General features: G+C 44.8%; 1 protein-coding gene, 1 long non-coding RNA gene and 1 other non-coding gene across 3 annotated transcripts; all 3 read left to right on the top strand.

Annotated features, from left to right (window-relative positions):
* The first annotated feature begins 223 nt into the window (after window positions 1-223).
* GCC1 (GRIP and coiled-coil domain containing 1) lies at window positions 224-5,221 on the top strand. Its single transcript, XM_012474084.2, has 2 exons — window positions 224-1,653; window positions 2,509-5,221. The coding sequence occupies exons 1-2, from the start codon at window positions 622-624 to the stop codon at window positions 3,802-3,804; spliced, it is 2,328 nt and encodes a 775-aa protein (XP_012329507.2). The 5' UTR covers window positions 224-621; the 3' UTR covers window positions 3,805-5,221.
* Window positions 5,222-7,930: 2,709 nt separating this feature from the next.
* LOC105732084 (uncharacterized) lies at window positions 7,931-20,662 on the top strand. Its single transcript, XR_001110883.2, has 4 exons — window positions 7,931-8,074; window positions 10,060-10,173; window positions 18,815-18,913; window positions 19,593-20,662. It is a non-coding gene; the product is annotated as an uncharacterized LOC105732084 (long non-coding RNA).
* LOC135274512 (small Cajal body-specific RNA 15) lies at window positions 14,837-14,963 on the top strand. Its single transcript, XR_010342330.1, has one exon. It is a non-coding gene; the product is annotated as a small Cajal body-specific RNA 15 (non-coding RNA).
* Window positions 20,663-22,935: the final 2,273 nt, after the last annotated feature.

A 22,935-nucleotide genomic window follows, 5' to 3' on the forward strand; every position in this document is an offset into this window, starting at 1 on the left:
CCCGAAGTCAAGCTTAGGCGCTCTCACAAAACCAATACCACGCTGGTGTCTTCGACTTTGCTTGCTTCTCTCTTCCCAAGCCTGTTTGCCGCTCGCTGCCCTACTGCGTTTTCAGCAAGCCGCGCCCACCCACCGGCGGACTGGGCTCCGCCTAACTCGCGCCCACTGGGGGCGGGGCCCGCGGCGCCTAGCTGACGTCACTTCCAGCGGACACGGAAGCGCGGTAGTGGGCAGGCAGTTGTAGTTAGGAAATTGTGATGGAACGCTGCTCAGCGTGAGCACCTGACTGACGTGGGCCGAGGGGGCCGGCCCGGGCTCCTGTGGCCTGGACAGAGCGGAGAGTGTGGAGCGGCTTCTGGGCCAGCGCGGACGAGCCCTGGCCCAGCACGCCTCTGGTGCCAGCGTCGCCCCGCCTCCGGGGTAGTACCTGCCCCCACCCTCCGTGCCTGGGACCTGGCGGTTTCGCCTATCCGCATTAGGTCCGGGATAACTGGGTGCAGCAGGTGTGCGGCCCGCCGCCGGACAGCCCGTTGACTGTTTCTTTAAGCCTCTGCCTGCCTCTTCCCGGCCCTCTCTCGGGCTGCTGGAAAGCTGAAGTGGAGCAATCCTTTCTGAACCTACATGGAGAAGTTTGCGATGAATTTCGGTGGCGGCCCGAGCAAGAAAGACTTGCTAGAGACTATAGAGACGCAGAAGAAGCAGCTTCTCCAGTACCAGGCACGGCTCAAGGATGTGGTCCGTGCCTATAAAAGCCTGCTGAAGGAGAAAGAGGCGCTAGAGGCCAGCATCAAGGTGCTGTCGGTATCCCACGAGGCAGATGTGGGCCTCGCAGGTGTCCAGCTTCCAGGCCTCGCCTTTCCTGACTCTGTGGATGACCGGTGCTCCACTCATAGCGAGGATAGCACTGGGACCGCCACTAGCGTGGATACGGCAGCCAGTCTCACCAGCTCCAAGGGCGAGTTTGGGATAGAAGATGACAGACCAGCCCGTGGACCACCACCTCCGAAGTCCGAAGAGGCCAGTGGGTCAGAGAGTGGTGTTAGCAGTGGCAGTGGGGATGGGTCATTTGCGGGTGGGGAGGTGGACAAAAGACTGCACCAGCTGAAGACTCAGTTGGCTACTTTGACCAGTTCTTTGGCCACAGTCACTCAGGAGAAGTCCCGCATGGAGGCTTCTTACCTGGCTGACAAGAAGAAGATGAAACAGGACTTAGAGGATGCCAATAACAAGGCAGAGGAGGAGAGGGCCCGCCTGGAGGGAGAATTGAAGGGGCTGCAGGATCAAATAGCAGAAACCAAAGCCCGACTTATCACGCAGCAGCATGATCGGGCCCAAGAGCAGAGTGACCATGCCTTGATGCTGCGTGAGCTCCAGAAGCTGCTGCAGGAGGAGAGGACCCAGCGCCAGGACTTGGAGCTTAGGTTAGAAGAGACCCGAGAAGCCCTGGCAGGACGAGCATATGCAGCTGAACAGATGGAAGGATTTGAACTGCAGACCAAGCAGCTGACCCGTGAGGTGGAGGAGCTGAAAAGTGAACTGCAGGCCATTCGAGATCAGAAGAATCAGCCAGACCCCCGGCTGCAAGAACTTCAGGAAGAGGCCGCCCGCCTTAAGAGCCATTTCCAGGCCCAGTTACAGCAGGAAATGAGAAAGGTAATTATCCACATTTCTTTCAAACATTAGTCATTGATCTGAAGTGGGAAATACTAGGGTTTTTTTCCTCCTTTGCTAGTGAGAGCTAAGTGTCTACACTGTCATTTTTGACGCTACCAGAAAAGTTCCACTAGTGAGTCCCAGGAAGTGCTGTTCTATGTGGTGTTGACGTAGGTGCTTCCAGGAGGATGTGGAGCTTCTCAGTGTAGGCTGGGTTGGAGCCAGTCAGCCCTGCCCTTCTGGGCATTGGCATCTTACCAGCTGTGTTCTATGAAGCAGTATAGTGGCAGCTGTACAGTAAAAGGTAGTGTATCTTCTGTTGGTATGTGCCGCTAGGGAGGGTGGCTGAAGGCAAAGGGGGATTTTCTCAGAAGTAACCTCTTGTCATTGCCTTTACTTAATATTTGCCTGTTCTGGAGAAATGCTGTTTTCCAGAATAGGCCTCCTTTCTAGTGGAGAAAGGGTGCCTCCTTTCAGTGTGGAAAGGGAGATCCAGCTCAGTTTTGAACTACTGGGAATATTAGATAAGGAAAAATGTTGTATGATTTCTTAATAAGATTTGAGGAAGCACCTGAAAAACAACAGTAACACACATTATATATGAGTTAGGTGGAAAGCAGAATGAAATGGCAGATATACCAAGGTGCTTAATATTGTTTAGTATAATATGTGTCTTGCAGAACCCAGGCAGGTAATAGGAACTTTTGTTAGCTCCTGAATCAACTGAAAAATCCCTAGTTCCCATTCTTGCCAGGCCATTCCAATCCTGTGACCCTTTTGCTCTCCTTTCCCGCTTTCTCAGAGTTTGCTGTGGGGCTTTTGTGGATGCATTATTTCTCTTCCCTTGTTTTGCAGGCAGCTCTTGCAGAGGATCAACTCCGTCAGCAATCTCAGGTAGAAGAACAGAGGGTGGCAGCCCTGGAGAATCAAATATCTGAGGTGTCGGAGCTGCTGGGCACCTACGAGAAAGCCAAGCAGAAGGACCAGCTGGCCATCCAGAAGCTGAAGGAGCGTATTCTGCAGCTGGATCTGGAGAACAAGACACTGGCTCTAGCAGCCTCCAGCAGGTCCCCTCTAGACAGCCATGGAGAGGAGTCTAGTCTGGATGTCAATGTCCTGAAGGATAAAATGGAGAAGCTGAAGAGATTGCTGCAGGTTGCAGCCAGGAAAAGCCAGGTGACCCTGGATGTGGAGAAGCTCTGTGACCTGGAGATAATGACCAGCTCGGAGACTGCTGATGGGGAGAAGGCTACTGCACTCTATTACCAACAGGAGCTGAAACAGCTGAAGGAAGAGTTTGAGAGGTACAAGATGAGGGCCCAGGTGGTCCTCAAAAGCAAGAATACCAAAGATGGTAACCTGGGGAAGGAGCTGGAGGCAGCCCAGGAACAGCTTGCAGAGCTGAAGGAGAAGTATGTCTCCCTGCGGTTGTCCTGCGAGGAGCTTGAGCACCAACACCAGCAGGAGGCTGAGGACTGGAAGCAGGAGCTGGCCCGGCTGCAGCAGCTCCACCGGCAGGAGCTAGAGCGGTGCCAGCTGGACTTCAGGGACCGCACACTGAAACTGGAGGAGGAGCTGCACAAGCAGCGGGATCGTGCCCTGGCTGTGCTTGCTGAGAAGGACTTGGAACTGGAACAACTGCGTTCTGTGGCCTTGGCCTCTGGGCTGCCAGGACGCAGGAGTCCTGTGGGTGGTGGGGGTCCTGGGGACGTGGCTGACACATCATCCTCAGATAGCCTGACCCAAGCATTACAACTTGCAGCGGCCAATGAGCCCACTTTCTTTCTGTACGCTGAGCAGCTGGCCCGCAAGGAGGTGGAGATCACATCACTGAGGAAGCAGAAGCACAGGCTGGACGTTGAGGTACATCAGTTGCAGGATCGGCTGCTGGAAGAGGGCGAACGGCATCGCGAGGAGGTTGCAGCCCTGCAGAGCCACATCGAAAAGAACATCAGGGACCAGAGCAGGGAGGGAGCCAACCTGGAGTACCTCAAAAACATCATCTACCGCTTCTTGACCTTACCTGACTCCCTGGGCCGCCAGCAGACTCTCACAGCCATATTGACTATCTTGCACTTCAGTCCGGAGGAGAAGAAAGTGATAATGCGACTCCCAACCAGTGCTAGCTGGTGGCCTTCTGGCAAGAGATGATGCCATTTTCACTCGCTCCTGGAATCTCTGTGCCTCTTTTATGTGGGAAAGGGCAGGCTCTGGTTTCTGCTTCTCTTACATTGTCATTTATTTCTTCACTGTGTTGAGCTGGGATGAGTCTTCAATGTGGGATGGGATTTTCTGCCAAATGCCATTAATGCTGCTTTATCTTTGGGCCCTAGAGATACTGAAAGTGCTGGGGCAGTATCTTCTGATGGTGTGTATGTGAGGAGAAGGTGAGGTTAGGACTGAGAGGTGCAAAAGTTGGGACAGTGGTAAGGCTCTTTTAAAATAAGATGTTTTGTTTTAATAATATCCTCCTGGCACAGAGCTAGGAGTAAATGTGACTCCAAAGGGAGTGCAGTTAATCTCTGAAATGCACAAAAACCAGCTATTTTCTCCATCTCATCACAATCCAAGTCTGGTCCATTGCTGCCCCAATTCTCTGGGGACATAAAGCCAGGCTGGAAAGGGACCAGGAAGTTTGAAATAGTGGTACATCTTCCACTAGTCCCAAGGGCCAAGGAATAGTGAGTTTATTCTGGAAGGAACTGGGAAGCTTAGTCTAGTTAGTGCCTGGGGATGACTTACGCAATCTAGATGAAACACAGCAGTTATGACCATCCTAGAGAGGGCCCTGAGCACCAGCTTGATCTTAGGGATTTCTTGAGTAACCTGCTTTTGGCCTGGATAGGGTTAAAATAGACCTCTGTTGCTTATCCCTGCCTTAACCTATCTGCCTGAGGTTGGCCTGAGATTGTGAGTAAACGACTTTGCTGTCTTCTCCTCAGTGTTGAACTTTCATTAAGAAATAAAGTCCTAGCTTCTTACAGAGGGGGGTCCAAATGGTGAATACTCATCCTGTCTGAGTACAAGGAATTAGCTCAGAGATTGGCCCCTAGCTTTTCTGCCTTTGTAGGGACAGCAAAAGAAGAAAACTTGGTACAGAAAATTCTGAAAGATTGCGGTAGCTCTCACAGAGAAGTGGTAAAGATAGCTAAAGCTGGGTTGGGGTGCTCTCTGCCCAGTGGATCTTAGCATAAGTAGATTAATCTTGCTCTTTTATGGAAAGGCAACTTATTCAGGCAGTGTGGAAAAGAGTTTCTCAGAAAACTCAGTTCCTCTGTTCCTTCCTTTCTCCCATCTACTCTTACCTACTCTTAGTGGTTATAGAGGTCTTTGGACTCTAAAGACCAGTGTTTGGCCGCTAACTGGACTAGTATGTATCTTTCTGTGATTTCATTATAGAGGTCTGTTTTGTGAGGGTTTTGGGGTGCAGAAAACTTTGATTAAATCTTCTAAATGGGAGGCTGGGTGACCTGGATTATCTACAGTAAGTAGACTTAAATGGAACAGAAGTTATGTGTCCAGATGATGATGATATAAACCATGGAATCATTAAACCTGAGTGACTTGACCTGTGTGGTTCCTTAATGGTATCTATGTTTCTAGATGAAAATAGAATGTGAATGTAAATGGTGAATGAAAAGGATAGAAATAATGTTTTCATATGTTAATCCATGAGCTTGAATCCAGGGAGGAATACCTCAGTGCTTTAACCACCTTAGTTTTAACACACATTTCTTAGCCTGGAATTGTGTGTATATGTGTTTGTGTGTGGCCACATACACTGGAAAATGCTTTCTTACGGATTTAGTGGACGGGCTTAAAACTTCCATAATTACTACTTCAAACTCTATAAGTAATCTGTTTATGCTTTATTATCTTTAAAATCAGGATTCATAGTATCCTGAAAAAGTGTCTCTGAACATCAAGCTGAACTCAAAAATAATAGTAGACATGCTTGATTTTCTTGTTCTCTCTAAATGTAGAATATCTTGTAATTGTTATTTCTAGGTAGCTGTGGACAGAGTAGAAAGATCCATAGTCACAGTTGCTTTCCTAGAACTAATAATTCCTGTGCTTTTTACTTTTGAGAAGATAGTAAACAGGAAAAGAAGCAAGTCCATTTCTGATTAATAATTTTAAGAATCTGGAGATACATAAAACTGTGAGGCTCCCAGCTGAAACTAAAAGACTTATTCCCTTACTACCCTTGACACAGAGCCTAGAAAGAGACAAAATTAATGCAGATATGCTAAATTCAAAATTTCTTGTCTTCTCACACCCTTCCCTGAAACAAGTTTTCCAGTTATTTGGCTGGTTTGCCTGTGACAGATACTCAAAGGAAAGAAAGGGAGATCGAGGGTAAAAGAATTGAGATGAGAATTAGAGATAAATAGATTTTCCTCTGGCCCTTGTCCCAGAATATCAGACAGTATATGAAATGTGTCAGGTAATGAGACTGAGCCTTATGTGATTAGCCATTACCACACAAGTCAGAGGAGGATCGCTGTGAAGAAGAGATGGAGGGAGAAAGTGGAGGGAAGGTAGTCTGACCCCCTCTTGGATACCTCGCATCTGGGGTATAAACATGTCCCTATATCCTGCCCTGGATGTTGTTAAATCCCTGTCCGTTACCTAGAACTCAGACTCCCAACCTCGTTTTGTGAAGCTGTTACTAAGGATTATTTTTGCTCATTTTTGTAGAATGTGCTGGTGTCATGTTGAGCCATTTACACCATTTACACCCATTTTTATCATTTACTCCTCACAGGGGCTATTCCCCTCTCCCCGCCCACCTTGCAAATGTTAAATTTGTGGAAAGATCATGTAACTAGTAAATGAGTCAGGTCTGATTAGCCCCAAAGCCCCCTTAATCTGGGTATGCTCCTGCCTCCTCAGCCCTTGGGAGGGTCAGAGCCTCTCTCCCTAGATTTCTAGGGATGGGGAGACTGCTCTCTAGGCTGAACTGGGCTGGCTCAAATGGAGAGAACATCCCAGCTATAAATTGCAGCCAAGCAAAGTTGCTATGCTATAGGGTTGAACAGGCGACAGTGGTTCTTTGTAGGAGCCCTAAAGCTGCTCTGTCCCCAGTTTCTAGATCATTGCTAACTTTAGAACTCGTATAATTCTAACACAATAAAAGAGGACTGGGTACTAACTGTTGTTACAGTGTGTTCCAACTATCACCTCTGGAAAAACTGGGGAAACAGTTTTGGGGATTGGAAATAGAATCCTGATGAATGAGTCACTTTACTCCCTCCCCTCTCCCCTCAACCCTCTTCTCCCCCAGGCAGTCTGGTGACCTCAGATGGATGGTTTTTGGAGCAAAAAACCCCCTAAGTACATAAAAAGCCAGCATAGTATCTGAAACAAGGTAGGTGCTAAAACACTTATCTCTACCAAGAATGTTAAGTAGCAGAATTAGAAATCAGACGGAGGCCTTCTGGATTTAAATCTGGTGTTTCTTAGTCACAAGTGTTGCTGTAAACAAAAGGAAAAATGACTGTCCTTTATCAAGTGCCTGCTATGAGGGAGACTACTAACATTTCCTCTACCTTATTTAAATCACACAGCAATGTGAAGCATATCTGTTTTGCAGATGAGTAAGTGGAGACTTGGCAAGATGAGATGAATTGGCCAAGGTCCAGAGCCAGTCGTGGCAGAATCAGGAATCAGACGTTTATATGGACCAGAAGGCTCAGGCCCTTTCCGATGTCTGTGCTGTCTCCCAGTAGAGGGTAACGTGGAATCCTGAAGAAGTGTTGCTCACTGAGAAATTTAGGGGGCCGAGTTGTTGGCATGGGCTAAGGAAGAAGGGGTTCTTGTCTAGGTGGTCCAATATTCAGTGCCAAATGACTGCCTCCTAATTTCTCAGAAACCTACTTTCCTAGTAGCAGAGCTATTTCACACTGAAATTTATGAAATGGACTCTTATTACAAGTCGGTTTTATGAGAGTTTGAATAGTGACAGACTGTTTTTCCTGGGATCCAGTTCTCCTGGATAACCTAAATATTGAAGGTGCTGATGAACTCACACTGCAGGGAGCTCATAAAAGCAAAGGATGCCTGGAGGAAATGACCCTCCTAAGAAGAAAAGCCCTGTCTGTCCCTTGACTTTAGCAAGGAGAGCAGCTCTGGTTCAGTATAAATTCATCCATTGCCATGGTCTACTTCCATTATCTCACAGAAGGAATCTGAGTCCTGATAACACTTTATATGAATGAGTTTTTAAATGTAGGCTTATACATACATTTAATACTTTTTTTTTTTTTGAGACAGAGTCTCGCTCTGTCGCCCAAGCTGGCATACAGTGGTGCGATCTCAGCTCTCAGCTCACTGCAACCTCTGCCTCCTGTGTTCAAGTGATTCTCCTGCCTCAACATCCTGAGTAGGTGGGATTACAGGCATGCACCACCACGCCCAGGTAATTTTTGTATTTTTAGTAGTGATGGGGTTTCACCATGATGGCCAGGCTGTTCTCGAACTCCTGACTTCAAATGATCCATCGGCCTTGGCCTCCCAAAATGCAGGGATTACAGGCATGAACCATCACACCTGTTCCATACATTTTATATTAACTGAGGAGGCTGTGCTGTCCACAGTCAAAATCTATGAAGGGCTAGTATTTAGAGTCCATTGTCTTTCCCTTAGTTCAACAGCTACCAGGCTTTTGAGCATGAGGGAAGCCTCAGTCTAGGCAATTTCACAGGCCCTTTGGGGGCATTCTGCCCTGGTGTCCTGTTTACTTCATTCCACTGGAAGAAGCTGTCCAAAATGGAGCCTGGAGCCAGCTGAGATGAGATTTGAGATAAGTCTTGAGGCCAGGCTTCTTTGGTTTGGTGTCTTTGAGTGCCTGCATTGTATTACCCGGCAAGTTTAAACTTTTCTCATCTGGAATCCTCAGGCACACTGTTCCCTCTGCCTCCAAAGTCCTTCCCCACCTGCATCCCAAACCTCTATAGCATGATTTTATCCTTTAAGACTCACTGGAAATGTCACTTCCTCCATCCTGACTTTTCTAATACCCAGGGACTTGATCCTCTGAGATCTTCCAGTACTTTGCTCACATTGACCCTGGATACAGAAGTGATGTCTTGTACTTTCATTTTTCAAGTTACTTCTCTGTTTCCTTGACTGCCCTATAAATTCCTCAAGGTCACTCCCATGCCCCAGTCATCTTTGTGCTCTCAGGACTTTTCATATCCTGGCACATAGTAAGTGCTCAATAAATAGCTGAACAAATCAACAAGAGACTGAAAAATACTAATTTGTACCTTCAGAATGAGAGATTTAATTTTTGCTAGTATACTGCTTTCTCCCACTGGGCTGCTTTCCTGCTAGTTTTTTCTTTAGCCATATTAGTGAATGTGCTTTGTTAATGTAGGTCTCTGGGACTATGACTAGAATTGATATTAAGTAAAATAGCTTCCTTTAGTTATTAGAAGACTTGGGGAGCTAGTCCTGGTCCCATCAGGGAATTTTCTTCAGAGCTAATTGGAAGATCGCTGAGAAAAGGAGAAAATAAGTTGTGGCCAGGATTTCAGGCTCAGGCACATAGCAAAATTTTGGGTCTCAGGTCTTACTCTTTTTTAATTTTTATTTTTTACCCCCACATCTAGAGGACAATTTTTTTTTTTTTCTGAGGCAGGGTCTTGCTCTGTTGCCCAGACTGGAGTGTGGTGGCATGACCATAGCTCACTGCAGCCTTGAACTCTTGGATTCATGTGATCCTCCTGCCTCAGCCTCCTAGGCAGCTGGGACTTCAGGTGTGCACCACCATGTGTGGCTATTTTTTTTGTTTTTTTGAGACAGTCTCCTTCTGTCCCCTAGGCTAGAGTGCAGTGGTGCTATCTCAGCTCACTGTAACTTCCACCTCTTGGGTTCAAGCGATTCTCCTGCCTTAGCCTCCTGAGTAACTGGGATTACCAATTTTTGAATTTTTTTGAGACAAGGTTTCATCATGTTAGACAGACTGGTCTTGAACTCCTGACCTCAAGTGATCCACTTGACTCAGCCTCCCACAGTGCTGGAATTACAGGTGTGAGCCACTATGCCTGGCCTTTGCCTGGCTAATTTTATTTTTAGAAATGGCGTCTTGCTATTTTGCCCAGGCTGATCTATAACTCCTGGGCTCAAGCAATCTTCCTGCCTTGGCCTCCCAAAGTGCTGGAATTACAGGTGTGAGCCACTGCGCCTGGCCTCTCAGGTATTACCCTTGATGAAGACTCCAACAGTAAGCTTCCCTGATGGGGAACCTGTATATCAGAGGCACCTGGACTTGAGGGCTGCGTAGAATAGGCACCTCCATACCTGATCTCTCAAGGGGGTTAGGGATTGTCCTTTCCTGTCTTCCTATGGCTGTGGCAAACTTCTTGACAAACGGAATTTTGTTCTTTCTCTGATGCCTAGGCTCAGTCATAAACAAAAAGAGTTGATGTTTTTCTCTGAGCTGACGCTTGCCCCTTCAGACCAGCACCCAACTTCTGGAGAGGCACTAAGTGAGATATGCTTGCCTGGTGTGAGGTAAGAGTCAACCATGGTGTGTTCTTTCTCTTCGAAATCTTTCCAAGGGCACTTGCTGGGAGCCCTTCTAGTGCCTTGTTCAGTATTTGTGAATGGTTGGTGGTCAGTGAGTCCCCTGGGTACAGAAGGAAACATTTTCAGTGGTTAGTGAACCATACTTTTGAGACACCTGGGGCCCAAATCACTCAAGTCAGCAACCCCTGGTCATTCAGCCCTGAGGATGACTTTGGTTGTATCTGGATGTATCTTTCAAGTTTTGGTGGCCAACAGGGCCAGGGAATCAGAGCCTGATTTCGAACCAGAGGGAATTTGCTAACCCAGTATGAGTGATGCTGCTGCACCTGTCTCTCCTCCTCTCTCCATTTCAGCCCTGTTGCTTCTTCAATATAAATCACAGTTCCTGCCCTGAAGTTGTTTATAGTCTGTCGAGGTTCACACAACATGTGCATCCAGACTACAATCCCAGGAGGACTCTATATGCTGAGAGTGGTTGATTAGTGGATTGTATGAGGGCAAGGAGGCAGTGAGTGATCCAGGGCAATGAAGAAAGGCTTCGGGATATGAACTAGGCTGCGAGTGATGATCTGACCCGCATAAAATGCCTGAGATGGGGAAACGTATCCACCACAGCAGAAAAGCGTGGACCAAAGGCCCAGACTGGGCAAGCCCATTGTATTAATAGATTGGATATTGAGGGAGAATAACATGGAATCACAGGATGTTAGAGCTGAAAGGGATATTAGCTCATGTTTGATCACTCCCCTCTCTTAACAAAAGAGGAAACCCAGACCGACACAGGACAAATTGACTCTATCACCAATCTGGCTTAGGAGTGAAGTAGAAGCTCTTGTCCAGAGTGATGGGTCATGACTGGATGGCTAGCAGAGAAGGATGCCAGGTTCATGGGGGGTTTGTGCACTGTCAGCCTGGGCAAGCAGAGCAGCAATAGGCACAGAGGGAGGGGGACAGCAAGGCAGCAGCTCCATTGATGGGCCAGCCTTCCCTTTCCTCCTGTACCACTGCTCCTGGGACTCTGAAAGAGATACAAGAAGAGAGGCTGGGTGCAGTGGGACGCCTGTAAACCCAGCACTTTGGGAAGTGGAGGTGGGTGGATCATTTGAGGTCAGTCATTTGAGACCAACCTGGCCAACATGGTGAAACCCCATCTCTACTGAAAATACAAAAATTAGCTGGGCATGGTGGCGTGCATCTGTAGTCCCAGCTAATTGGGTGGCTAAGGCAGGAGAATTGCTTGAACCGGGGAAGCAGAGTTAGCCAAGATTGTGCCACTGCACTCTCCAGCCTGCCTGGGTGACAGAATAAGACTCCTTCTTAAAAAAAAAAAAAAAAAAAAAAAGGCTGGCACAGTGGTTCACACCTGTAATCCCAGCAATTTGGGAGGCTGAGGTGGGCAGATCACCTGAGTTTGGGAGTTCAAGACCAGCCTGACCAATGTGGGGAAACCCCATCTCTACTAAAAATATAAAAATTAGCCAGGCATGGTGGCACATGCCTGTAATCCCAGCTACTTGGGAGGTTAAGGCAGGAGAACTGCTTGAACCCAGGGGGTGGAGGTTGTGGTGAGCCGAGATCATGCCATTGCTCTCCAGCCTGGGCAACAGGAGTGAAACTCTGTCTCAAAAAAAAAAAAAAAAAAAAAGAGAAACGGGAGTGACCAGAAGGATGATGCTATTGATTTGGGCAACTAAGGGTAACTTACCCAGGAACTCCCACCTTCGAGGGCTAGTGTTTATGGGCCAAAATGTTAACCCTATAGGTAGAGCCTGGAACATTTAGGTTATCCAGTCATGTGTCGCTGAATGACTGAGATGTTTTCTGAAAAATGTGTTGTTAGGCGATGTTGTCATTGTGTGAACAGCGTACGGTGTACTTACACAAGCCTAGATGGTATAGCCTGCTGCACACCTAGACTATATGGAAATCTGTTACTCCCAGGCTGTAAGCCTGCGTGGCATGTTTCAGTACTGGATACTGTAGGGAAATGTAACATAATTCTAAGTATTTGTATATCTAAACATAAAAAGGTACAGTAAAAAATACAGCACTAAAGGAAAAAAATTTTTATGAGATAAAAATGGTACATGTGTATTGGACAGTTACCACGACTGGAGCTAGTAGGACTGGAAGTTGCTCTGGGTGAGTGAGTGAGTGAGTCAATATGAAGGCCTAGGAATTACTGTACACTACTGTAGACTTTATATACTTTGGCTACTCTTAATTTATAAAAATTATTATTATTATATATATTTTTTGAGATGGAGTCTGCATTTGTTGCCCAGGCTGGGGTGCAGTGACATGACCTCTGCTCCCTGCAACCTCTGCCTCCTGGGTTCAAGAGATTCTCCTGCCTCAACCTCCTGAGTAGCTGGGATTACAGGTGTGTGCTATCATGCCCAGCTAATTTTTGTATTTTTAGTAGAGACGGGGTTTCACCATGTTGGCCAGGATGGTCTTGGTCTCTTGACCTCGTGATCTGTGTGCCTCAGTCTCCCAAAGCACTGGGATTACAGGCGTGAGCCACCGTGGCCAGCCTAACTTTTGTATTTTTAGTAAAGACAGGATTTCACCATGTTGGCCAGGCTAGTCTTGAACTCCTGACTTCAAGTGATCCGCCTGCCTCAGCCTCCCAAAGTGCTGGGATTACAGGCATAAGCCACCATGACTAGCCTATTCTTTCTTAATAATAAATTAACCTTAGTTTACTGTAACTTTTTTACTTTATGAACTTTTACATTTTAAAAACTTTTTGACTCATATAATAATAACTAGCTTAAAACACAAACCCATTGTAGAGCTGTACAAAAGTATTTTATTTATTTTTAGACACAGAGTCTTGCTATGTTGCGCAGGGTGGACTCAAATTCCTGGGCTCAAGCAATCCTTCCAAGTAGCTAGGACTACAGCTGTGTACCGCCACACCTGGCCTTTTTTTCTTTATATTCTTATTCTGAGAGCTTTTTTCTATTTTAAAAATTATTTATTTTTTTACTTTTTAAACGTTCTTGTTTAAAACTAAGACACAGACCAGGCGTAGTGGCTCACATCTGTAATCCCAGCACTTTGGGAGGCCGAAGCGGGCAGATCACTTGAGGTCAGGAGTTCGAGACCAGCCTGGCCAACATGGTGAAACCCCATCTCCACTAAAAATGCAAAAATTAGCCAGATGTGGTAGTGTACGCCTTTAATGCCAGCTACCCAGTAGGCTGAGGCAGGAGAATTGCTGGAATCTGAGAGGCAGAGGCTGCAGTGAGCTGAGATTATGCACTCCAGTCTCTGCAACAGAACAAGACTCCATCTTAAACAAAACAAAACAAAAAGACTCAAACACACACATTAGCTTAGGCCTATACAGGGTCAGGATTATCAAGATCACTGTCTCCCACCTCTGCCTCTTTTCCCACTAGAAGGTCTTTCGAGCAATAACACCCATGGAGCTGTCATATCCTATGATAACAATGCCTTCTTCTGGAATATCCCTTGAAGAATTGCTGGAGGGTGTTTTATAGTTAACTTTAAAAATGTATAAAAGTAGAAGGGGTATACCCTAAAATAATGATAACAAGTGTAGCATAGTGAGTACTTAAACCAGTGATGTAGTCATTTATTGTTATTCAGTGCTTTGAACAGCACATAATTGTGTGTGCTGTACTTTTATATGACTGGCAGCATAGTGAGTGTTTATACCAGCATCACCACAAACATACATGGTGGTTTGGCACTGCAACGGCTGCGACATCACTGGGCAACAGGAAATTTTCAGCTCCACTGTAATCTTATGGGACTGCTGTTGTATAAGTGGTCTGTGGTTGACTGAAACGTCCTTGTGTGGCACATGACCATGTAACTGCTTATCCGTCCTATTCTACCCCAGGCACTATTCTAGGTACTAGAAATGCATCCTATCAATGTTTAGCCCAGGAGATAGGCTCAAAGAGCAATGATTATAATTCAACGTGGCAAGTGCTATGATGGAGGACTACAAAGAAGGGACAGGACATGAAATTCAGTCAGCAAGGAATCAGGAAACTCAAGTGAAGGTGACACTCCACTTTGCAAACTTTGCAAGGTGAGGGCCAACTGGCATTAGTTACATGGACAGGCATAGGTGGTGACTATGGGCAGGGGGGAGTATAGCAGATGGAGTAGATTAGCGTTTCTATTTGTTCCAATCTCATTGTGATTCCATTTTCCTGAATTGCAGAGACTAGCACATCAAAAACAATGTTAGTTGCTCTTGCAACTAGGATTCCTGAGGTAATTGAAGCTACATTGGAGATTAGAATGAGGAACTGATTTAAGTGGGAGACAGTGGGTCACAAGTGAGGCTTCCATTTTTCTGGTGTGGCTCCAGTGTCTTCCTGTTTCCCAGATTGTGGCAAAGGGAGTGTGACTCTCTTTGAGGAACCCAAGCAGCTGGGAGAAGAATAGTGCCCATTTCAGAGAAGAAGAAGATGCCTTTAGGATGGGGATATGTTACACCCAGGGCACATTTGGGTGGAGATGTCTAGAAGTGAGTTGAAAATAGAGTTGGGGAATTCAAGAGCACAGGCTGGAGTAGAGATAAAGATTATCATAGTGTGGATGTAGGCATTAGTGTGGGTGAGGAATGTGTGGCATCTGCCCCTTCAAGAAAAACTTTTTGCTGGAGACTAAGAAAATAGAGTCCTTGAAGTCAAGCTGACTCTGCTGTTAGCCTCCTAAATGAAAAGGTAGATAGAACAGGTCTTGTTTGCAAAATAAATTCAAGACCTACTTATCTACCAACAGAAAAAAAAAAAAAAAAAAAAAAAAACTTTTTGGAAGTAATTTCACATTGACTGCACAGTTTTCAAATACTGCAAAGAACACTCATATATTCTTTAGCCAGATTCATCTATTTTTAAAATTTGTTCCCTTTTCTTTATCCTTTGCTCCCTCTGTGCACATATATATATTTTCTGAACAATTTGATGGTAAATTACATGTGTCATGGCCCTCTACCCTTTAAATCTTCAGTGAGTATTTCCTAAGAACAAGGATATTCTCTTGCATAACCACAGTGTAGTTATCAACTTCAGTAAATTTAACATCTACAATTGTATGATCTGATCTACCATCTGCATTCTAACTTGTTAACTAACCCAATAATGTCCTTAGCAGGATTATTTCTTTCTCTAGTACAGAATCCAGTCTAGGATTACATATTGCTTTTAGTTGTCATGTCTCTTTAGTTAAATTTTATGTGGAATAGTCCCTCACTTTTTCACTTTTTATGATACTGACATTTTAAAAATAATACAGCCTCCCTACTCCCTTTTAATAGAAGGTTCTTGATTTTGGGTTTGTAAGATGTTTCTTCAGGATTAGATTCAGGTTATGTATTCCCTGTCAGAGATGTTGTGATCTTCTTAAGGTATCGCATCCAGAGGCAGATAATATCCATCTGCTCCTTATTGATGATATTAATTTTGATTACTTGGATAAGATGTCTGATTTCTTTACTATATAGTTAATATTGTCTGCTTTGCTACTAATAAGTAATCTATGGGGAGACACTTAAGTTCATGCAAATATTCTGCTCCTCATCAAAGTTCTTCCCCCTAAATTTAGCATCTATTGATAATAATCCAATCTTTGCTATGATGGTTGCAAAATGATGATTTTTCCTCTTTAGCATTGCACTGCATTTACCTTTTAGTTCTTGACATCCTCTAAGCAAGAGCCCTGCCTTCTCTACTATGTATCTGTCTATCTATCTATCCATCCATCCATCCATTTATCATATGTATGAACTAATGGATTCCTGTTTCTCAATGGTTTGCAGTTTGTTATTTTACTCAATTATTTTGTGCTCAAATTTCCCTTTAAAATTGGATTTGGAGAATAAGAGTCCCTTCAAACTCTTGTGTTCTTATGATATACCTCCATCATTTTTTGGAGTACTTTCTTGCATAAAAATATGTTTCTGGGGCTGGGTGCAGTGGCTCATGCCTGCAATCCCAGCACTTTGGGAGGACAAGATGGGCAGATCACATGAGATCAGGAGTTTGAGACCAGTTGACCAACATGGTGAAACCTTGTCTCTACTAAAAAATACAAAAAATTAGCCAGGCATGGTGGCAGATGCCTGTAATTCCAGCTATTTGGGAGGCTGAGGCAGGAGCATTGCTTAAACTTGGGAGGTGGAGGTTACAGTGAGCTGAGACAACGCCATTGCACTCCAGCCTGGGTGACAAGAGCAAAACTCCATCTCAAAAAAAAAAAAAAAAGTTTCTGTGTCCTAGCCCTTGAGTCAGCTCTTTGCTCATGGATTTCTGGTTCCTTTTAGTGGTGACTAGTATTAGAGACCAATATCTGGATGCTGTGTGAGCTCTGGGTGGCTACTGGGGTGTCTTGTTCCTAGGTTCCTATTGCAGACAGAGGTAGGAAATGTCTGTGTGTATTGTATATATGTATATAATACATATGTACACATGTAACTATACATATACAGATACACATTTTAGAAATCATGAATTTATATCAATATCTCCAATTCCAGTTGATGTTCACAGGGTTTTTCCTTACCATCACCCATTCCATATTTGTATTTCTTTTCTTCTATTGCAAGAACCCTGGGATGGAGCTCTTTCAATCTTTCATTAGTGTTAAATGCCTCATTAGCATTTAAAAAGTAGGCAGTGAGAAGAGCACACAGAGACAAGAAACAACAAGGACCAACCAGAAAAGGAAGAGAAAATCAGAAGAAGGATATCAAAGAAGTCCAGGGAGAAATGCATTTTAGTCCTATCAAATTTGATTTCCACTAAAATAAGGGACAGAGGAAGAAGGACATATTTTGGGGGAAGATTTTGGCCATATCGAGATCAACTTTGGATGTATCAAGTTTAAGTATACTGAATTTAAGACAGCTGTGGGGACCCAGGTGAAGTGGTCCAGAAAGCATGCTCAAGGATAGATTTGAACTCAGGAGAGAGCTCATGACCATGAGTGGAAATTTTGGAGCCTTCATTTATTCTTTTCCCTCCCTTACTCCCTCCCTCCCTCCCTCCCTCCCTCCCTTCCTTCCTTCCTTCCTTTCTCTCCCCTTCCCCTTCCCTTTCCCCTTCTCTTCTATTTTCTTTTCTTTCTTGGGTCTTGCTCCCTGTCACCCAGGCTGGAGTGTAGTGGCACGATCACAGCTCACTAAAGCCTCCATTTCCTGGGTTCAAGACATCCTCCCATCTCAGCCTCCAAAGTAGCTGGGACTTCAGGCACAAGCCACCACACCTGGCTAATTTTTAAGATTTTTGTAAAGACAGAGTCTCACTATGTTACCCAGCCTGGTTTTAAACTTCAGCCTGGAAGAGGAACAGGCCTCAAGTAATCCTCCTGTCTTGGCCTTCCAAAGGGCTTGGATTATAGGCATGAGCCACTGTTGCCAGCCTTTGTTCCTTCATTGGACAAATATTTATTAAACATTCACTCTGAAGGTGCTGTGCTGGACCTTGGTGACATGTCAAGTGGTAAATAAGGCAAAGACACTGGCTGTCATAGAGTTAATCTATTGCAAGGGATGGTAGTGGGACGGGCAGGGAAACAGACTATAAATGTATAAGTAAATATGTGAGCTATAACTTCAGATAGTGGCACTTACTGTGAAGAAAATAAAAAAGAACATTTAGTGAGGGATAAATGGAAGGATTGGGTGTTTAGTTAGCTTGGTTATGGGGAAATTTTTTTTTGAAATAATTTTTTATTTTGTACTGCTTTGTGTCCTGCCGTGTGTGTGTGTGTGTGTGTGTGTGTGTGTGTATGTGTGTATGTGTGTGTGTGTTAGTACCATAGTTACTGAAAAAAATATTGGCCAGGCTTGGTGGCTCATGCCTGTAATCCCAGCACTTTGGGAGGCCGAGCAGGCAGATCACAAGGTCAGGAGATCGAGATCATCCTGGCCATCATGGTGAAACCCTGTCTCTACTAAAAATACAAGAATTAGCGGGGTGGTGGCGTGTACCTATAATCCCAGCTACTCAGGAGGCTGAGGCAGGAGAATCGCTTGAACTAGGGAGTCGGAGGTTGCAGTGAGCTGAGATTGTGCCACTGCATTCCAGCCTGGTGACATAGTGAGACTCTGTCTCAAAAAACAAACAAACACAAGAAAAAAAATGTACTGAGTGTCTACCCTGTGCCAAAACTGTGCTGGGCCCTGGGCATAGAACAGTAAAAAAAGGAGACAGAGCCTTTCTCAAGGTGACTGTACAGTGTTATGGGAGACACATATATTAAACAAATTATATACATAAATGTATAATTATTGTAGTGCTATTAAAGGGAAGGACAAGTTGCTATACAAACATTTAGCTAAGAAATTCCTGGTGGACATTTGTTGTTTGCCTCTCCAGATTCCTTCCTCAGACTTCCTGTAATTCCGGTTGGGGTTTGGCAACTCACCCCACATATTATCAATCAGTGTCAGGGAAGATGCAGTCCTGTTTGGTCAATCAGATCGTTGCTTTTCCACAGTACCAATGGTTGGTTCTAAAACAGGGATATGTCCAGAGTTAACTCACCCAAGCTAGTAAGAATAAGCTATGGGGATTTTTTTGGAAGCTTCTTGGAGAAATTAACTCCATTCTTCATGTTTAATTTGAATGTGAAGGAGAAAGCTGGAGACATGGCAGCCATCTTACCACTATGGAGGGTGAGATTCTCTGAGGATGGAGCCAACGTGGAGAAAATGAGGCCAAGAGATGGAGAGGTAAGTTGTCCTGGTAACACTTCCTGAGGCCTGGATCAAGCCAGAAGCTAACTCTGGACTTTGCAGTTACCTGAATCAGTTTGAGCTCTCACTTGTGAACAAGATAATTTGGAACATAAATGAGTGAGGGAAGGTTTCCCTAGGGAAGGCATGTATAATCTGAGACCTGAGAGTAGGAATTAGGCTGGTCTGGAGGAAGAGGTGAGCTGAGGGATGAGCAGGAATTAAGCTGGTCTAGAGCAGGAAGTGAGTAGAGAATCCAAGCAGAGGAAACAGCACCACATGCCCAACAGGCATGAGCAGGTGAAGCAGCAGAAAGTAAGAGGAGCAAAGCCTTTTTATACAGAAAACTTCAAGTGTGTTTAAAATAAAGAGAACAGAATAGTGAGCATCCACATATCCATCATCCAGCATCGACCATTATTAACTCAGGGCCGATGTTGTTTCATTTACACCTGCATCTCTTACCCCTCCCTGATTCTGGATGGATTATTTTTAAGTAAAATGGAATGTGATTTTGAGAAGATGACAACTGAATTAAAACATAAATATTTGATGAGTAGGAAGCAGCCCTTTGAAGATTTTCAGGAAGGAACGATTTCCAGGCAGAAGAAAAAGTAGGTATAAAACCCCTGATATTGGAACAGATTTCTTTTTTTTTCTCTGTTTTTTGAGACAGATCTTGCTTTGTCATCCAGGCTGGAGTGAAGTGGTGTGAACGTGACTCACTGCAGCCTCAACCTCGTGGGCTCAAGCGATCCTCTCAGCTCAGCTTCCTAAGTAGTTTGGATTACAGGTACGTGCCACCACACCAGGCTAATTTTTGTATTTTTAGTAGAGATGGGGTTTCACCATGTTGCCTATGCTGGTCTGGAGCTCCTGAGCTCAAGGGATCCATCCACCTCAGCCTCCCAAAGTGCCAGGATTACAAGTGTGAGCCACCATGTCCGGCCGAGTTTTTTGAGAGATACAAAATTGGACCACACTGGCCACAGTGGAAGGAAAAAGGAGGAAGGGAATAGGAGATGAGTCATGTAAGTCGACTGTGTCAGTGTGTCAGATAATGGAGGCCGTGGGGTCATGGTAAGGAATTTGGATTTTATTCAAATTACTATATGAAGTCCTTTAAAACAGAGGAGACTGTATTCTGGTTTATTTTCTGAGAAGTTCTCTCTGGTTACCATTTGGAGGATGGAGTGGAAGGAGGTCAACAGCGGAAGAAGGGTGGTCAATTAAGATGCTATTGTAGCAGACATGGGAGGAGTTGATGATGGTTTGAAATGGGGTTTTAACAATGGAAGTCATGAGACTTGGGATATATTTTGGAGGAAGCCTATATGATTGGCTGATGGTTTGGATGCGAACTGTGACGGAGAGAGAAAACAGTAATGACTCCCAAGGTTTTGGCCTGAGTAAGTAGGTGATGATGGTACTATTTACAGAAGTGGAGAAAACTAAGAAAAGTAGGTTTGAGGATGGAGATCAATGTAGGGGGCAGCACACCAAGAGTTTTGGCAGCACACCAAAAATTTTGATTTTTCCACTTAGATAGTCCAAGTGGAAAAGTTGCGTTAATGGTTAGTCATAGGAGTTTGACCTCAGGGGAGAGGTCAGGACCAGAGACAGATTTAGGACTTTTGCCTAGTGTTTTCAATTTGCCCTTCAGAACCATGTTCCACTCTTTTTTGCCCTGCACTGAACTCTAATAATCTGACCTGTATTGACTCAACAGTCTTTCTTGTCCTGTAGCTTCCCACTGTATTTGGCCAATAAAGAGCCCTGGAAGAAGATCTGGGGAAGGGAGGGAGGAGAGTGAGGTTGGGCTATTTATTCCTCTAGCCCCCTCTTTATGTAGTATCATTTAGGGGTTACTGTGTCTTTCAACTGAAGATCACAGCTTCTGTCTCCAGGTTTCAGAAACTACTCCCTCCATTCTCTGTCAAGCCTAGGGGTGATAATGTATGTCAGTGTTATTAGCCCAGTCGTGCTGAACTGTCCCTTGTGGTTTCCCTAAATCCTGCCTTTTATTAAACTTGTCTCATGACCCAGGGAGGGTGCCATACACTTCTTGCTGGGGTCCTGACTTATGCTGGAGCCAATGGCATATACATGATAGATAGTAAAACTGTGGGCCTGAATGAAAGCCACTAAGGAGATCAGAGGACAGAGCTTGAGGCATATCAGCTTTTAGAGGTGGGCAGGGAAGGAGGAGCTGGCATAGGAGATGTGAGTGGTGAGGCCCATTAAGTAGGGATTAAACCAGGTGAGCATGGAGTCACCAAAGCCCAAATAAGAAAGCACATCAAGAAGCAGGGGTTGCCCTGTCTAAAGCTACTTTCTGAGGGGTCAGGGGAGGTGGAAACAGAGAACCCACTGTCAGATTTGGCCATCAGTGAACTTTAATGTGAATGGTATAGACTTCACAGAGCTTAATTGCTTAAATATGTGAGTCCCACATCTTAATAGGATTTGTGAGTTCTTGCGTGGTTGGCCCTTAGCTTAGTCCTCCAGCCTCTCCTCCTCCAACTCCCTGCCAATCACACTGCTCCTCAGCCCCTCAAAGCCTCTGCTCTGGCAGAGGCTTCCAGGGTGTTGCTCTTGCTGTGTCTTCTACCTGGGACACTCTTTCTCCCATCTCTCACTTCCCCTGGCTCACTCCAACCTCAGGTATCTTAGAACCCTCCTGACCCTTGAGTCTGGGGAAAGTGACCTCCTTAGTTCAATTGATTCTCATTATCCACAGTAGTTACATTCTAGAAAGTTGCTGTGAGCACTGCATTAGCGAATACTGAACCCTGGCTCCTAGAGGTAACACAGGGTTAGGTTCCTGCAAGCTTCTGGTCAATGCATTGTCATTAACTGATTAAAGCACAACCTGTTCTGGGTATGTTTCTATTTAAAGGCATAACCTTCTTCTGTGTGTATTTCTTATTTAATATGTTGTTGATTCATTAACATTGAACCCATAGCCAACAGCACCATGAGTCACACCTGAATGAAGCTTATCCAAACACCTGATTTTCTCCACAGGACACATCACAGTTTTCTCATGCTTAGGAACACTAGACAGTGCTTCAGCACTAAGCTGGGGGTGCTTATAAATAGTGAAATCACCAAGAAAAAGCACAAGGATACAAAAAAATGTGGCACTAAGGGACCTTGAAATGGACATGTGTTTACAGTGTAAGAGTGGAAATAAAAAGGCAAAATATCACCTCATTAAAGCTCATTGGGAATATGAACATGGGCTGACTCACATTTTTATTGCCCCTTTGTGCATGTTTGTGAATGACCTTGACAGCACTGGGAGTATGGACTTGAGGGTTACAAATACATGTTAGCAAGTAGAATTTGTAAATACAGAATCCATGGATGAGGATAGGCTATTCTTAGTGCATCCATTAATTACTTCACTAAGATCCTTTTCACACTATGTTATAATACCAAAAGATCCATCACTTACTAGCTATGTGACTTTAGGCTAGTTCACCTCTCTGTGCCTTAATGGTGTCATCAATACTATGGCAGTATTAATAGCACTTAGCTCTTAGAATTGTTGTAAGAATTAAATTAGTAAGGCCAGGTGCAGTGGCTCATGCCTGTAATCCCAGCGCTTTGGAAGGCCAAGGTGGGAGGATGACTTGAGGCCAGGAGTTTGAGACAAGCCTGGGCAACACAGCAAGACCCTGTTGCTACAAAAAATTTAAATCTTATCTGGGAATGGTGGTACACACCTGTAGTCCCAGCTGCTTGGGAGGCTGAGGTGGGAGGATCACCTGAGCCCAGGAGTTTGAGGCTATAGTGAGCTATGATTATGCCACTGCACTCCAGCTGGGGTAACAGAGTGAGACCCTATCTCTCTTAAAACAGAAAAGAGAAGAATTAAATGAGTAAATTCCTGTGAATAACTTAATAAGTGTGTGACACATAGTAATCACTTAGTGTTACATGTTACTATTACTGTTACTTTCATTGGACTATAAGCCCTGTGATGTGTTCCAAGATGTTGCTCTTTTGCTAGT

Source organism: Aotus nancymaae, unplaced genomic scaffold (genome assembly GCF_030222135.1).
Source record: "Aotus nancymaae isolate 86718 unplaced genomic scaffold, 86718_ANA_hifiasm-v0.15.2.pri h1tg000002l, whole genome shotgun sequence".
Classification (NCBI taxonomy): domain Eukaryota; kingdom Metazoa; phylum Chordata; class Mammalia; order Primates; family Aotidae; genus Aotus; species Aotus nancymaae.

Bases quoted from the DNA above. Each gene is read 5' to 3' on its own strand.
- GCC1 (XM_012474084.2), top strand. From the start codon at position 622: ATGGAGAAGTTTGCGATGAATTTCGGTGGCGGCCCGAGCAAGAAAGAC. The intron at 1,654-2,508 runs GTAATTATCCAC...CTTGTTTTGCAG, and splicing joins TACAGCAGGAAATGAGAAAG to GCAGCTCTTGCAGAGGATCA.